Below are 15,517 nucleotides of genomic sequence, written 5' to 3' on the forward strand. Positions count from 1 at the left end.
GAACGGAACTGTACACACTATTCTAAATGAAGAAGTAGAATATTAGCTAACGTAATACCCTGCCCCACTTGAGCACGCAGTCACCTTCTGGATTGGGCTAAAATAATTCAGGGAGGTCATTGTGCCTTCCTCATTTTATTACAAACGGCCTGGCACTGATGTTAGGAAGGACTTAGCACTGCCTCTCTTTCTGGAAAGCCTGGTGAGTAGAAAGGGAGTTCTATGGGACTGAGGCAGGTAGGAAAGGGTGAGGAGCTAATAGGGTCTTACTGGCTCCTTGAGGCTTTGGCGGAAGGATAGCACACTTCAGCAGACCCCATGAGGAAGGGGAGAAAAGAGACCCTCAGCTGCAGGAAGATGGTTCCAAGCATAGCACTGGTGTGGTTTCCATGGCCCCATATGCTTGCAGGCAACCATGGCTCTTCGTTGCCAAGCCTGTCAGTTCTAGCAGTGTGGACTACAACCAAAGCAAAATGAAATCCAGCACTGAGTTTCCGTGCAAGGGTTTTTTGAGGATTTACAGTTGCAACTACAACCCTGGCATACTGAGAATGGGGTTGCGTTAATGTGTTGCCTATGTTATAAATGCCAACTTACCACTGATTTGCGTTCGCCTTGAAGGAAACCTAGTACCTCCATTATTTGGAAGGGTACAAAGCTTAAATTACTGGGAACTTCTAGACGTTGAAGTTCTGCTCCTGTGCTGCTTTGAGGAGGGTTTGAAAGTTTGCAGGTGACCTTAGCGATGACTGGCTAAAGAATTGTAGGTACCGAATGCTGGAGAGATTCTATGTTGAGGCAAACTCATTACATTATCCTTACAATCATCTTGTCTGGCAGATGGAGCGAAGAGTGGTTTACTGAAAGCCACCTGGTCGAGGGTAGACATGAGATTCAAGCAGCAGATTTTATAGGCCAGTGTTAATCACGACGCTGCATGATGTTTAATTGGCATCTCCCCTCGTTCCAAAGATGTTGCTATGCATCACCCATAGGCTTTTAAAGCTTACCTGCTCTAACGTGGCTAGGCATCTCTAATAATAAAGGTAATCTGAATTCAATGTCAAAATCACATTGGAGTTCTGTACCGCCGGGGGATCTCTGCATACACACAGCTAGCTAGCTACCTGCTATCTTTTAAGACAATCTGGTGTGGAGTTGCTAGGCCTACTTTCAATTCACTATTGTTGTCTATTTGTGGAAGAGTATGTGGAACCTGGTCTTTTTTGTCTAATTTGTGCTGCTTGTTATGTCCTACATAATTTGAGCACCACCTGAGAGCAGGACCGTAGCCGGGATGTTCTAATTTGGGGGGGCCTTCAAAGAAGTCGGGGGGCACAAATAAAATAAAAAATTGGGAGTTGGGGGGCCTGGGCTGGATGGGAAGTCAGGAGGCCTTGGCAGTAAGCCGGGGGGCCAGGCCCTGAGATGCCCCTCTGTAGCTACGGGTCAGCCTGAGAGCCACTTTCAGTGCTAGAACTCAGCAATGAAGTATTGATAATGCGTGCTGGTGAGCATAAACTGAGTAAGGCATGGTGGATCCTGGAACATGCCGATGGACATCCCTCTCACACATCTGCCTATCTGCAATTTTGCATTTTATTTGAACATTCTGTCAGCCACGATAGATTACTAAACGCAAGCCCTTATTTAAGTTCTGGCATCAATGACAAACCTCGTCGCAACTGGTCAAATGCCTTCCTCTTAGTTGCCTTGGCAAGTCTCTCTTGAGCTTCCCAAGGGTAAACCAGATAGGTAGCTGTGTTAGTCTGTAGCAGCAAAATCAGTCAGGAGGCCACTGGTGCCTTCAAAGACTAACAGAATTGATTGCAGCATAAGAGTGTTTGAGTCATCTCACTTGAGTTCTGACTTGTAGAAGTTTTATGCTGTATTGGTAGTCTTAAAACAGGACTTTGGAGGCACCTTAAATGTACACACCACAGTTCAGAATCTAATAGTAGCTCTGGTGCAGAGGTCTGGCTATCATAGCTACTGGGAAGACCCTTCTGACTAGGGAATGCTGGAGAAGAAGAGATTGGATTTATACCCCACCCAAAGGTGTCTCAGAGCGGCTTACAAACTCCTTTCCCTTCCCCTCCCCACAACAGACACCCTGTGAGGTAGGTGGGGCTGAGAGAGCTCTTGACAAACTGCTCTTATCAGAACTATGGCTTGCCCAAGGTCATCCAGCCAGGTGCAAGTGGAGGAGTGGGGAATCAAACCCGGTTCTTCCAGATTAGCGTCCGCGCACTTAACCACTACATCAAACTGGACTCAGCCATGTATATATTGCCTCTAGTGGGATTTGGATCTGAAGTATGAATAATTTCCTATGGCTCCTAAATTGCAGTGTCATGCAGAAGTGTGGAACTTCGATTTCTGTAAGTCCTGGGGCCGAACCTACAAATGTCTTTCGCAAGAGCTGGCATGGGCTCTTTACTGCGGAGTCCTATACCTCTCTCAGCTTCTGTTCCCTGTGCCAAGCATCTCTGTGCCTTTCTTTAGCAGCACTCTTCCTTCCAGGACTGTCCTTGCCAAAAGCTCTGAAGTGGAAGAAAATGAGCGTCATGTGGATTTTCTCCGTTTTTGTCCAAGGCAAAGACTGAGTAGCTGTAGCCTCAGCGACCATTTAGCAAGGACAGAAACCACTCTGTCGTGTGGGTTGCTGGTAAATTTAGATGTTTCTAAGAAGAGGAAACGGATTCTTACCTGCACAGTTGTGGTGTTGCTTATAAGGGCAGTGGCGCTCATTCAGTGGGATGCAGAACCAGACTCGGTGGGATGCAGGGTGCTCACAACAATTGCTAATTCGTCCTCGGTCCACTACAGCCAAGTGTGAAAAGCTATTTCCTGCCCATCCTGCCTCCCACGGACTATCCATCTGATCTTTTCATATATGTTTGGTGTGTCTCCTAATTGCCCGTTCCCCTTGCCCACCATCAAGCGTGCCCGATTTGCTGCTTTCTACTGATCCTCCCTGCCAGGGATGTTCCACTAAAGCCACAGAAATAAAATTTATTTCCAACAATGCTACCGCAGTAAAGGTAAAGGTTCCCTTGCTCGAAAGCCAGTCGAATCCGACTCTAGGGTTGCAATGCTCATCTCCGTTTCAAAGCCGAAGAGCCAGCGCTGTCCGAAGACATTTCCGTGGTCATGTGGCCAGCATGACTAAACACCAAGGCGCACGGAACGCTGTTACCTTCCCACGGAAGTGGTACCTATTTATCTACTTGCAATTTCTTGCTTTCAAACTGCTACCGTGTTTCCCCGAAAATAAGACACTGTCTTATATTTATTTTTCTCAAGAAGACACACTAGGGCTTATACCACAAATGCATAGAAATCCTGCTAGGGCTTATTTTTTGGGTAGGTCTTATTTTCGGGGAAACAGGGTAGGTTGGCAGGAGCTGGAACTAGAGACGGGAGCTCACTCCGTCATGCGGCAACCCGGGTCTTGAACTGCTGAACTACGGACCTTCCACAGCCTGCAGTTCAGCGTCTTAACCACTTGAGCCACTGCAGCTCCTGCTACCTGCAGTACTTATGTCTTTAAAACTTACTGTAAAGAGGGAAAGGGACTGTAAGCCACTCTGAGACTCCTTCAGGTAGTGAAGGGCGGGCGGTATAAATCCAATCTCCTCCCCTTCTTCTAAATGATTATAGCAGTGCCTGCAAGCATATACGTGCCATCCTTGGGACTCAGCTTCTTGATGGTGTGATTGGTGGGATGTAGTCTATGAAATGCTGAGAACCTCTGAATTAGGGGACCCAGATCCCAACCCAACCGTTCGAATGCATCTGCTTGGCATGCAGAAGGTCCCAGGTTCAGTCCCTGGTAGGAGGTGATGGGAGAGACCTCAGCCTGAGCCCCCAGAGAACTGCTGCTGGTCTGAGTAAGGCAGCTTTGTGTGTGTGTGATTTTCCCGCTACTCTTCTGGCTCTCCTATCACACACAGTCCTGCCCATTGGAGCTTTGAGCAAAGTATGAGGGTTACAGGAAGCGCAGACCCGATGTTCAATACAAAATGGTCTTTAATTGAAATCTGCAGTGCCATGACTTATCTAGCAATGTTATTACCGTACAGACATGATCTATCTTACAAGGATGGATGTTAAAACAAGTGTAAAGGATGCACAGATCCAAAGTGGTAGGAAGTATGGCTTCACCTAAGGGACAGAGAACTTGCCTTCCACAGGAAGAATGACAAACTGAGCTGGGGGTGGTGGTGGTGGGGATGGGTCATGCATCAGGCTCACTGCGCAGCCCTTTCAAAGGCACGTCCTGTGAGAACGTGACCACACGGAGAAGGTAATGGCTACAGCCAGCCAGAGGCCTGGAGGGAGATGCTGAAAGGTACGGCAAAGAGGCCCAAATCAGCCCAAGCAGTTACAGGGTAGTGTCAACAGATGGACTTGAGCTGATCCACACAGCCTGGTTCTCAATGAAGAAGGTGGGGGCTGCCCTCTTGGTCCCAATCTGTGTCTTGGATGCTATGCAAAGCACAGAGATGTTGATGGTTTGACTGACAATTTGGCTGGGCCAATGAGATCCCTTTTTTGTTAATGAGATTTTCTTATCTCTGGTTTTTCTCATGGAGCCACAGGAAGGTGCAGTGTACCACTTGTCTACATAGCCTGGTATTGCCTCCCCCACGCAGCAGCAGTCCAAGCTCTTTCTGGGCTGTTGCTTGAGCTCCCTGAACTAGGGTCATGCATGTGAACAGTTTGTACTTCACCACTGCGCTGCAGGGCTGCACAGGAGCAATCCTACTGCCTTCACTTCTATTAGCTTACTCACATGGGCACGGGGGATCTTTTTTCTCTCCCCCTGGAAGTGTTCAAGACTCCCATATGTCACCATTCTCTATCATGGCTCAAGTGCTCCCTCTAAACTGTGGAATCTTGTGAGCAAAGGTTCTACTTTGAGCTACTGGCATTAAAGTTGTGAGCCAGCCGTTTTGCTGCTGCATAAATTAGTTTGCTCTGGAGCCCTCCTTCCTGAGCTAAGACAAAACTGTGTGAGAGGGAGGCTAAAGAACTGTGAGCTAGCTCTCACTAACTCAGCTTAGAAGGGAACATTGCTTACAACCATACAAGACTCTTGTTCTAGGGGAAGTTTCTTTTATTTTTGTTTTTTGGTGCTGCTGCCCCATACTTGGCCGTGAACTCTAGTGCAGGGGGGGGATACAAGTTTCTTTTTCAAAGGGCTGATCTCACTGCATTAAAAATGGCCAGATGTAAATACAATTGTAAGGCTCCCAGATCCTGCAAAATCTTCCTTTCTCTGTGGAAAGAGTTCGAGAGAGCAGGCACCAGTAAGGCTGCTGCCCTCTCCCTTATGTCCTATCCGAGGCCGTCTGGAGCACAGTCTTCTCTGGTCTGTGGCTGGCACGTCAAGTGCCGATGCTCTTCAGGGCACTGCAAATGCGAACCCCCTGAAAAGCGCTAGCAGCTCACGGCTGGTTTGCTTCAGTTGGTGTCACCTGCTGTAGAGCTGGCTGCTTTTATGCTCTTCCTATCTGCGGTTGGAATTAATGGTTTTTTGGGGGCAGGGGGCTTTGTCTGTTCAAATGGCCTGTAACTGAGCCCAGGCCTTGGAAGACGAAGTGATTTCACCAAGTCCCATGGACAGCTGGAGGAGGGGTGGCTTTGAGCTTGGGAGCCTAAAGAAAGGCGGTGGCCGGCCTGCAGAACTGTACCATAGACATTCACTCCCTTGCTTACACCATCTGCTGGGTGGGACGTGTGGATACAACTCAATGGGCTCATCAACCTAGCTGGAACTCCCTGATCATAAAGGTTGCCAGGATGAAATGAGACTGGCCAGTTCTTTGTGTGCCCCCCTCCTCTATGGTTGCCAGCCTCCAGGGGGGGCCTGGGGATCTCCCACTTTTACACCTGATCTCGAGCTGACAGAGACAAGCTCCCCTGGAGAAAATGGCTGCTTTGGAGGGTGGATTCTATGGCATTGCACCATGCTGAGGCCCCTCCCCAAACCCCACCCTCTCCTGGATCCATCCCCAGGTATTTCCCAACCCAGACCTGGCAACCCCACCTTCCTCTCTTCCTCCTTGTTTTTTTTAAAGCTCAGAAGATTTAAATAACTCCACCTAGTTGTCTATGGGAGAAGCAGTTCCCCTGGAGCTGCCTGGAATCAGCATAGGATTGGCAGAGATCCATGAGATCTGTTGTTTTGATCATGTTTTATCAGTGCATGCGAAAACATAGGTTCTGTTACTTTGCAAAGCTTTCACACACACACTGACTAATGCACTTTCGGCTCACTTCAGTGCACTTTGCGACTGGATTTTACTGTGTGAAAGGGCAAATGATCACTAAAGTGCATTGAAAGTGAATTATTCAGGATGTGTGAAAACACTGAAAGTATCAAACTATTCTGAGAAGGCAGCTGTTTGGGTTAGGGTTGCCAACCTCCAGGTGGTACCTGGAGATCTGCTATTAAAATTGATCCCCAGAGGGCCAAGATTCCCCCGGAGAAAATGGCTGCTTTGGAGGATGGACTCTGGCATCATACCCTGAAGAGGTGCCTCCCCTTCCCAAACCCCACCTTTCCCAGGCTTCCCCCCCCAAATCTCCAGGTATTTCCCAACCCAGAGTTGGCAACCCTAGTTTGGATGCTTAAGGGGTTCCTGGCCACCCACATTTAGCTGAATTTTCAGACAGGAATCAGCCCCGCAGCCTCTCTGTTGTTCGTCTGTGCAGTGCATATCACAGCTACAGGTTGGGAGACCACAGTTTCAGTAATGAGACTCAAACTCTGGGCCACATCACTGATTCAGAAAGATGAGAGGAACCTTGAACATATGTGAAGCGTCTTTCCCACATTCACTAGTAACTTCAGCCTGCTCCACACATCTGAAATGGAAGGGGGGGGGGAGGCAGGTTTTTTTGTCAGACGAGCAGGCTTGAGGCCTACTCTTTTCCCAAACGAAGGCCTGCCTGCTTGCAAGAGGCTTTTGCAGTACCTTTTCAAGGCTATTCTGGTAGGGCCTTCAAAAATCCCCTCAGAGAGGTGGTGAAACACACACTGGAAGGCAAGCCTCTGACCCATGGACGGAGATGAGAACACAGCTGGCACATGGGTGGGGGGCATAGCTCATCCTGGCACAGAGCACAGGAAGACATTTTAGTCAGCCAATCACCATTCATGTTGGAGGTGGTTACCTTTCACAGTCGCCATTTTCCAGGGGCAAATGGCTTCACCGGCCCATGGGACCACATGCTAATTTGTCAGCAGCTAGGGAGGGGGGCTGCTATGATCCCAAAACTCATGGCTCAGATTCCCACCCCCACCCACCCACCAAATTGCTTTTTTCATTGGTAGGGGCTTTTCTGAGTCCTTTTGACCCCCCCCCATGCCAACATGTAACCTGCTGTACTTATGCAATAAGGTTACCAATCTCGAGGTGGTACCTGGAGATCTCCCACTATTACGATTGCTCTCCAGGTGACCCAAGATCAGTTCCCCTGGAGAAAATGGCTGCTTTGGAGGGTGGACTCTATGGCATTGTACCCTGCTGAGGTCCCTCCCCTACCCAAACCCCACTCTCCACAGGCTCCCCCCCCCCCAAACTCCAGGTATTTCCCAACCCAGAGCTGTCAACCCTAATTTATGCAATCCAAGTCAGAACTACTTGGAGTTAAGTCCCATTACGCGGCTTACTCCGAGGTAAGTGTGCATAGGACTGTAGCCCTAATGTCGCACAACTTGGGGGAGTGAGGGCATCAATCAAACACGAAGAAGCAATGAAGTTAAAGGAATCAACAACAAAAATACAATGTCTTTCTCCAAACCAAGACCTTCACCTGAGAAACCAAGAGGAAAGGGGCTTTTCCTCATAAGTGTAAACTCAACGGACGTTCCTTTTCTCTCTTTTTTAAACATGACAGAAGTTTGTGAGAATCGAGGGGGGGGGGGCATCCCAAATCTTGCTTCCTGCCCCACGTGCTCACCCCCTCCCTCCCCGTTACACAGACACCCCCCCTTCCCTCGACAAGGACACACGTTAAGTGCAAATGTAAACATTCCTCGTTATAAATTAAAAAATAAATAAATAAATAACTTAAAAAAGTGCAGTGCATGTTGGTGCCAGCAGAGAGCACAATGGAGTGGGTTCTTCCCCATTCTGGAAGTCGGAATGGGTCACATCAAGGCTGTTGAGGGAAGTGAGGAAATGATGCCATTTTCCGGGCTCTGTATTCAAGATTCCCAGAAGCGGAGTGTCTTGTGTGTGGGGGGATGGTGGGGTCGGGGGCGTTGTTGCACAGACTTTGGTTGTTACTTGTGAAATAGGGCTCTATTGGGCAGGGAGGGAAGAGGGAACGACTTATTTTCAAGCTGTGGGTCGGGGGAAAGTTTCCGTGCTGACTGTGGCCCAAACATGCATTGAGTCCATCTCAAGAGACAGTCTGGCGCCTGGGATGCGCGAGCCTCGCCATAGACGTCAGAGCACCCTCTGGCTTCCCTTGGCAGATGAAAGCACCACTTTCCAGCTCGAGTCTTCTCTGTGTCTCTCCGCTCCCCTGGGTGTCTCATCAGGCCGGGGCAGAGCTGGTTGGTCTTCTCCTGGATCCTACAGTGTTCAGGACTCTTGAGGAAAGGGGTCTATCCCTTCCCACGTATAGCCTCGGATTGGGTAGAAAGCCCTTCTGCTGAGCTGCGGGGCAGGGCAGGCTCCAGTAGCGGTGGGTTTGGCGAGGTCTTTTGTTCTATGTCTCCAGCTGCTCAAAAGGTGGAAACAGCGAGCCCCTGATGGCAGGGAGTGACCCTTGGCCCCCAACCAGTCCTAGAGAATGCAAAGGGAAGGAGGTGCACTGGCTCTCCCCTCCGGAGGTTATGAGATATATAGATTTATATAGAGCTTTATAGATTATTTATATAAATATCTGGGGAGGAGGTGGCGGTGCAGGGAGGCAGAGGAGGGGTCTGGGATCTGTACAACCTGGTGCTTGGGGCAAGGAAGGCTAAGCAGGTGGCATCACAAACTGGGCACGTCCGGCAGTCTCTGCACCTCCCCGCTGCCGGAATGGTCTAATTCGGTGCTGTCGCAGTCTGAATCCTCGTAGGCGGCAGGACGCTATAGAAAGAGAGGCAGAGCAGGAGAGAAAGGAGTCAGGGCAGAATGGGAGGTGGGACAGGATCTGCCCTTATGCAAAATACTAGAACATATTTTACACAGAATTTGGTTGGAAACGTTGAGGCAAATCAGAAGTAAAAAAGTCTGCTGCGTGAAAAACAGAAAACCACCTGTTGCAGGTCTCCAGAGGAGTCGGCATGTAAATTTTCCAAATAAATGCACATTATGCAAAAGTAAGCTGTTTTGCATAGTTGATTCCACCTGCCTGTCTAGAGGTAGTTCCACTCTAGCCCTTTACTCTGAAACTGTTTTTACAGTGAATCCAGAAGATTTAATTGACAACCCATCGCATTTCAGTGCTTTCTGTGTTTTATTTTGTAGCTGTTTTGATACGATTTGTGGCAATTCCAGCTACTGAATGTCTAGTGTGGAACCATCTCTGGACTAGTTAGATGGAATCACACCAGCGAGATCCCTCAAGATTCCTCAGGATTGTGGTCCCTATAAATTTTCCTCCCATCTTTCTCTTTTTATTTAATTACTTTGTATTTTCTTGTTTCTTACAGCATTCATTAAACAATAATTATCAGCTCTTGTTGAATGGGAGGGAATGATTAAGGTCTCTTTTGCAGACAGCCAAAGCCCATCCTCATTATTTAATCTAATCATTATCATCATCATCATCATCATCATCATCATCATCATCATCATCATCATCATCATCATCATTATTTTGTAACCACACTATTACAACCAGAAACAATTTTAAAAAATGAGTAGTGACTCTGGTTGTTTACAAAGTGAAAAGTAGCAGTTAAGCTCCCCACCTACCCAAAGGGATAAGAACTGACAATTAACCATTGATCTATGAATGTTATAAGAAAACCAGTCAGTTGTGGAACGAACAGAAAACAATTAATTAAGCTGAAAGCAAAGGAACAGAAATTGCAGAGACACTTTGAAGATCAGAGCCTATTTTGCAGTAGACATATAATATAATTTTTAGGGGGAATATAGCACTATACTAAGTGCTGTGTGGAACCTCAGAATTTTTAGGGGGAATATAGCACTATACTGAGTGCTGTGTTTCAATTTCACTTCTAGCTGATTGCTGCACAAAACAAATGTAATGTTTATAGTCCTCAGGAAAGGGGCAAAGAGAGACAGGACACAAACCCTACTCCCCTTCTGAAATTCTGCTAGAAAATGGCCATATCCATCTTACTATGAGGAATGGACAATAATATTTTAAAAGTCAAAGTTGATTTTCTCAAGGTGCGCAATTCATAAGAACATAAGATAAGCCAATGTTGGATCAGGCCAATGGCCCATCCAGTCCGACACTCTGTCACACAGTGGCCAAAAATACCAGGTGCCATCAGGAGGTCCACCAGTGGGGCCAGGACACTAGAAGCCCTCCCACTGTTGCCCCCCCCAAGCACCAAGACTACAGAGAAGCACTTGCCCCAGACTGAGAGTTCCTATCTATACCTTGTGGCTAATAGCCACTGATGGACCTCTGCTCCATATGTTTATCTAATTCCCTCTTGAAGCCATCCATGCTTGTAGCTGCCACCACCTCCTGTGGTAGTGAATTCCATGTGTTAATCACTCTTTGGGTGAAGAATTCATGCTTGAGATACCACATATGGGTGTGCAGTGGGATACTGCTGACCCTAAAAAGTTGTGTATTTATAGCGTTGCCAGGTCTTGTTTTATCCCCAGTGGGGAACTTTGGGGACTGTTCCCGGAGGGGGCGGGGCATCCCCAATGCAATGATGTCACATCCTCCTCCAAGCCCCCAAGAACAATTGCCGGCGGCCACCCCCCCTCTCATCTCTTGCGAGATTTAAAGGGCCCGCTGGTCAGGTGGAGGGCCCTTTAAGTCTTGCAGTAGGGGTGGGAGAGGGGCAGCCGCATGCCGCACACCTGAACTCCAAGCGGCAATGCCACTTGGAAATCAGGTGTGTGGGGCCAGTCCCTGCCAGCCAGAAGTGTTTAAAGGGTCCCTTTAAATGTTTCTAGCCAGGGGGCCCCATGCGCCTAATCTCCAAGTGGCAATGCTGCTTGGAAATCAGGCATGCAGGGCTGGTCCCTGCTGGCCAGAAGCATTTAAAGGGACCCTTCAAATGCTTCTGGCCAGCAGGTCCCCATGCACCTGAACTCCATGGGGCAAATCACCGCTTGGAGTTGAGGTGTACGGCCCGCAGCTGCCCCTCTCCCTCCTCTCTGCAAGATTTAAAGGGCCCTCCAGCTGATTTGTCCTTTAAATCTCTCATGAGAGAAGGGAGGGGTGGCTGTGGGGTTTGGAGGTGGGGCTTCCAGGTCAATCATAGCCCTAGGCCAATCATAGCCCTAGGACTGATCAGGCAAATTGCCTTGGCCAATCACACAGCCTTTCTTGAGGGGAGGGAAATTTTAAACTGCAGCTGTCTATTACATTGGCCATTTTGTGCTTCATGCATGCTGGGCTGCTCTTCATGTCCTGGGAGAAACGCCTTGCTTGGACTATGCTAGATCCTGGCTGGTTGTGTAAAGTACTGGGTTCGCACATGGAGACTCGGACTACGACATGCTAACTAGACGCGTTTATTGTACTTCACAACAAGAGAACACACATGGCCCAGCAAGGGCCAACTATATACACTCCACCCGGGCACACCCACAGTTCCATTGGGGGGCTCTGAATTTCCTGCCAGAGGTTCTATTGGAGGACTCAGGGTGGTCTAGGATCCTTGGTCCCTATTGTGTTTGGAACCAAGCTAAGGACTGAGGCCGCAGACCCCTGGTGGTGGTTCACGGACACAACAGGTTGGATCCTGCCTGGACTGTGCTTTTTGACAGACTGTCTAGTTCATTTATTGTTACAGCTAGTTAGCCTTCTTTCTTTTCCCCTGGGGGAGGGTTAGTAACGGGTGGCCACATTTCAGTCACTAGGGGCTTGGAGTCTGGGAGAGGTATTCTTTTTGTTGTTGTTTTGGGTTCTGTGTGGTTTAATATTCGGTTTGTTTTGATCTTCCCCATTGTCTTTTCTGGGCTCTTGAGGAAGTTATTGTGTTTGGGTTTTTTAAAAAAATTGAAGTTAATGTTTGTTGGTTTGTGGACTTTTCTGGTTGCCCTCAGATAGTGGGCTACCTGTTTTCCACCTCTTTGTATATCAGTGATTTTGGGGTAAGGCTGCATTTTTTACATTTTTACATTGTATAAGTAGGATCCCTTTCCTTAGGTTACTCTGTAAAGAGAGACCCTGCCCCCAACAAACCAATTACAAAGCATAGGACTGTCAGCTCCAGGTTGGAAAATACCTGAGGATTTTGGGGGTGGAGCCTGAGGGGGGTGGAGTTTGGGAAGGGGAGGGGCCACAGTGGCCACAGAATCCAGCTTCCAAAGTGGCCATTTTCTCCTGATGAACTGGTCTCTATTGTGTGGAATTCCACTGTAACCCCAGGGAATCTCCAGCCACCACCTGGAGGTTGGCAACCCTAGCAATGCAACATGAATTTTCCTCAGCTTAAAAAAAAGTTCTTATTTCTCCTGCAACATGATTGGTGAGGTGGGTGGCTGCCTCACTAGGCAGACACTCTAGATGGACTACTTTTAAACACAGTTACTAAATCTGGTAAAAAACTAACAACCCCCCCCCTCAATGTGTATGGTTTTCCCCACTACGCAGGGAGGGTGGCTGGGGGCACCTTATTCAAGGGGCTGTAAAATTGGACCCCTCTGTCCAATTCACTTGAAAGGTAGCGAGTCTTTAGAAGTGAGGGTGGACTTGGTTACTTGATAATTCAATACCATTTAGTGAAGAAGCCTGCTCAAGAAAATCTGGCATTTTCCCCACAAGGAAAACAACAGGCAGACATCCGATCAGCTCTTAACGCAACCAGAAATGGAACCTGACGAGTATTCATGATATGACAACATTACTGGGAGTTCTTAAAAATCAATACATCTTCCCTTTTTAAAATTACAACGCAGAACTAAAATTATAATTCCCCCCCCAGTGCACTTTCCTTGTCCTAAATCATGACATACACACGTGTAGCATTAAAGCAAAGAAGAATGAACGAAATCGGGGCCATAGTGCATACTAGGTCAGGTGATGGTCCAGGGGAATCCAGATCAAGTACACCCAAGCCCACAATTTTTCTTCAGTAATATCGATCTGTGCCAAATTTCCATACCCCCTCCCCAAGATCCTTCATTTCCCATGTTCACCCCTGGAGGGACTCCTGAGGCAAACACAGCAGAACAACAGTGCCTATGGTATTCATGCCCCCCCCCCAAGACAGGGAGCACAGCTCCCCCCTTCCTGAAGGGCACTCACCTCCCCAGCATTCTGGTCAGCATTGAGCTGGTGTTTGACGAGCCGAATAGCTGCCTCCTTTTCGGACAGCCCGTCAGAATGCCCCAGGAGGTCGTCATCCGAGCGTTCGGCGTCCAGGCGCTCGTCTGTATTGGTGCTGGCCATGTCGGGCGTGCCGCCGCTGTGGGAGGCAGTGGTGCCTTCGCTGCCAGTACCCTCCTCACCATCCCCATCGGAGAAGTTCTCGGAGCTGAAGGTGGAGAGCGACTGCCGCTTGCTCATGGCTTGAGGCCACCTGGGTAAGGAGGGAAGAAAAAGAAGCTTCTTAGTGGGGGTTGGTGGGGGATTAATGGAGACCCCCATTCTATCACGTACGGCTCGAGTATGGCTATCCCCAGAGAGATATGTCACACTATGCAGGAAGTAGGTAACAGGATTCGAATCTGGATTCCCTTCCGAAGAAGGGAAATAGAACTTTGGATAAATGAATATCAGTTGATTCTTCTGCAACACAGGGCTTCACGTGATACAGCTAATAAAGGGTAAAAATGGATGGAATGTAACCATGACCTGATTAGAGATGGAGTATAGGGTTATTTATTTACTTCATACTTTCTCTCTCAGTGGGACCAAATGTGGCTTACATCATTTCCCTCTCCTCCTCCTTATCCTCACAACAACCTCGCGAGGCAGGTGAGGCGGAGACCAACTGGTCCAAGTTCACCCAGAAAGCTTCCATGGCAGAATGATGGCCGGGACAATGGTTGGGGTTTACCCCACTGGTTGCAGGGCTAGGTGAGGTGGTGTTACGTATGGTGTTTCTAGGGGACCACTTCCACTGCACCTGTGGCAGGGTCATGGCAGTGGAGTAGTGTAGGGCCAGGGGCGGTGAGAGGAAGGCCAAGAGCAAGCACAGCTGGGAAGTTGCCAGTGAAGGAGCAGGGAAAGGAAGGCTAAAGAGAAGAGCCTGGAGAGGAAAAGAAGGAACCCAGGTGAGGCAAAGCCTTTCCTCTCCAGAAAAGAAGGAACCCAGGTGAGGCAAAGCCCGGCTAAGGCCTCACTGTGGAAATGAACATAAGAACACGAGAAGAGCTCTGCTGGATCAGACCAATAATCCACCTAGGCCAGCATCCTGCCTCACACAGTGGCCAACCAGTTCCTCTGGACGGCCAGCAACAGGGCATAGAGGCCTTACCCTGATGTTGCTTCCTGGTTCTGGTGGGTGGAAACACTGTGACTCCTCCCTGAGTCTCAGCGAGATGGTAAGCAAAGGGAAGTGGAACACATTTTTCCTTGCATCTCCATCTCTCCAACAGCCAGGCCTCGAATCGGGCCGGAGCATGCCAGTACGTCGCTCCGGGAGAGAGGCACCGGGGGGCCAACCCAGACCCCCGGAGGTTCACAAAGCTGCACACCCCGGGAAAAATCTCTCCCCCCCCCGTCTCTGCCTGGCTGAGGCTGTTCTCAGCAGCAGCTGCAACGCCCATGGGAAGGGCGAGCCGAATGTCAATTTCAGCCCCATGATATCCTATGGGCCATTGAAGTCAATGGTGAAAACATAGGGTATATTCTGGGGCTGGAGGGGAGGGGGCTTGAGGGAGAGGCTCCAAACTCGCAGGGTAGCTGCTGGAGCCTCTCCCCAAGATACCAACCAAGTTTGAAGAACATTGGACCAGGGGGTCCAATTCTACGGGCCCCCAAACAGGTTGCCCCTATCCCATCCATTGTTCTCTATGGTGGGAAAAAAGTAACGTTTTTCCCACCATATCTTTCAAGGACAGCTCTGACAGAACTATAGCTTGCCCAAGGTCATCCAGCAGCTGCATGTGAAGGAGTGGGGAATCAAACCCGGTTCTCCCAGATTAGAGGCCACATGAAAACATAGGGTATATTCTGGGGCTGGAGGGGAGGGGGCTTGAGGGAGAGGCTCCAAACTCGCAGGGTAGCTGCTGGAGCCTCTCCCCAAGATACCAACCAAGTTTGAAGAACATTGGACCAGGGGGTCCAATTCTACGGGCCCCCAAACAGGTTGCCCCTATCCCATCCATTGTTCTCTATGGTGGGAAAAAAGTAACGTTTTTCCCACCATAGAGAACAATGGAGGTGATAGCGG

The 15,517-nt window shown here is 48.9% G+C and overlaps 1 protein-coding gene across 1 annotated transcript in view; it reads right to left on the reverse strand.

Annotated features, from left to right (window-relative positions):
- Positions 1-8,999: 8,999 nt before the first annotated feature.
- The window catches only part of MAP3K12 (mitogen-activated protein kinase kinase kinase 12), a 62,051-nt gene continuing 55,533 nt past the window's right edge, over positions 9,000-15,517 (reverse strand). The window contains exons 12-13 of the mRNA XM_015422224.1: positions 13,426-13,699; positions 9,000-9,098 (exon numbers count right to left, since the gene is read on the reverse strand). Coding sequence (XP_015277710.1) covers positions 9,000-9,098; positions 13,426-13,699 — 373 coding nt within the window. The remainder of the gene's footprint in view (positions 9,099-13,425; positions 13,700-15,517) is intronic.

Source organism: Gekko japonicus, unplaced genomic scaffold (assembly GCF_001447785.1).
Source record: "Gekko japonicus isolate JY-2015 unplaced genomic scaffold, Gekko_japonicus_V1.1 scaffold459, whole genome shotgun sequence".
NCBI lineage: Eukaryota > Metazoa > Chordata > Lepidosauria > Squamata > Gekkonidae > Gekko > Gekko japonicus.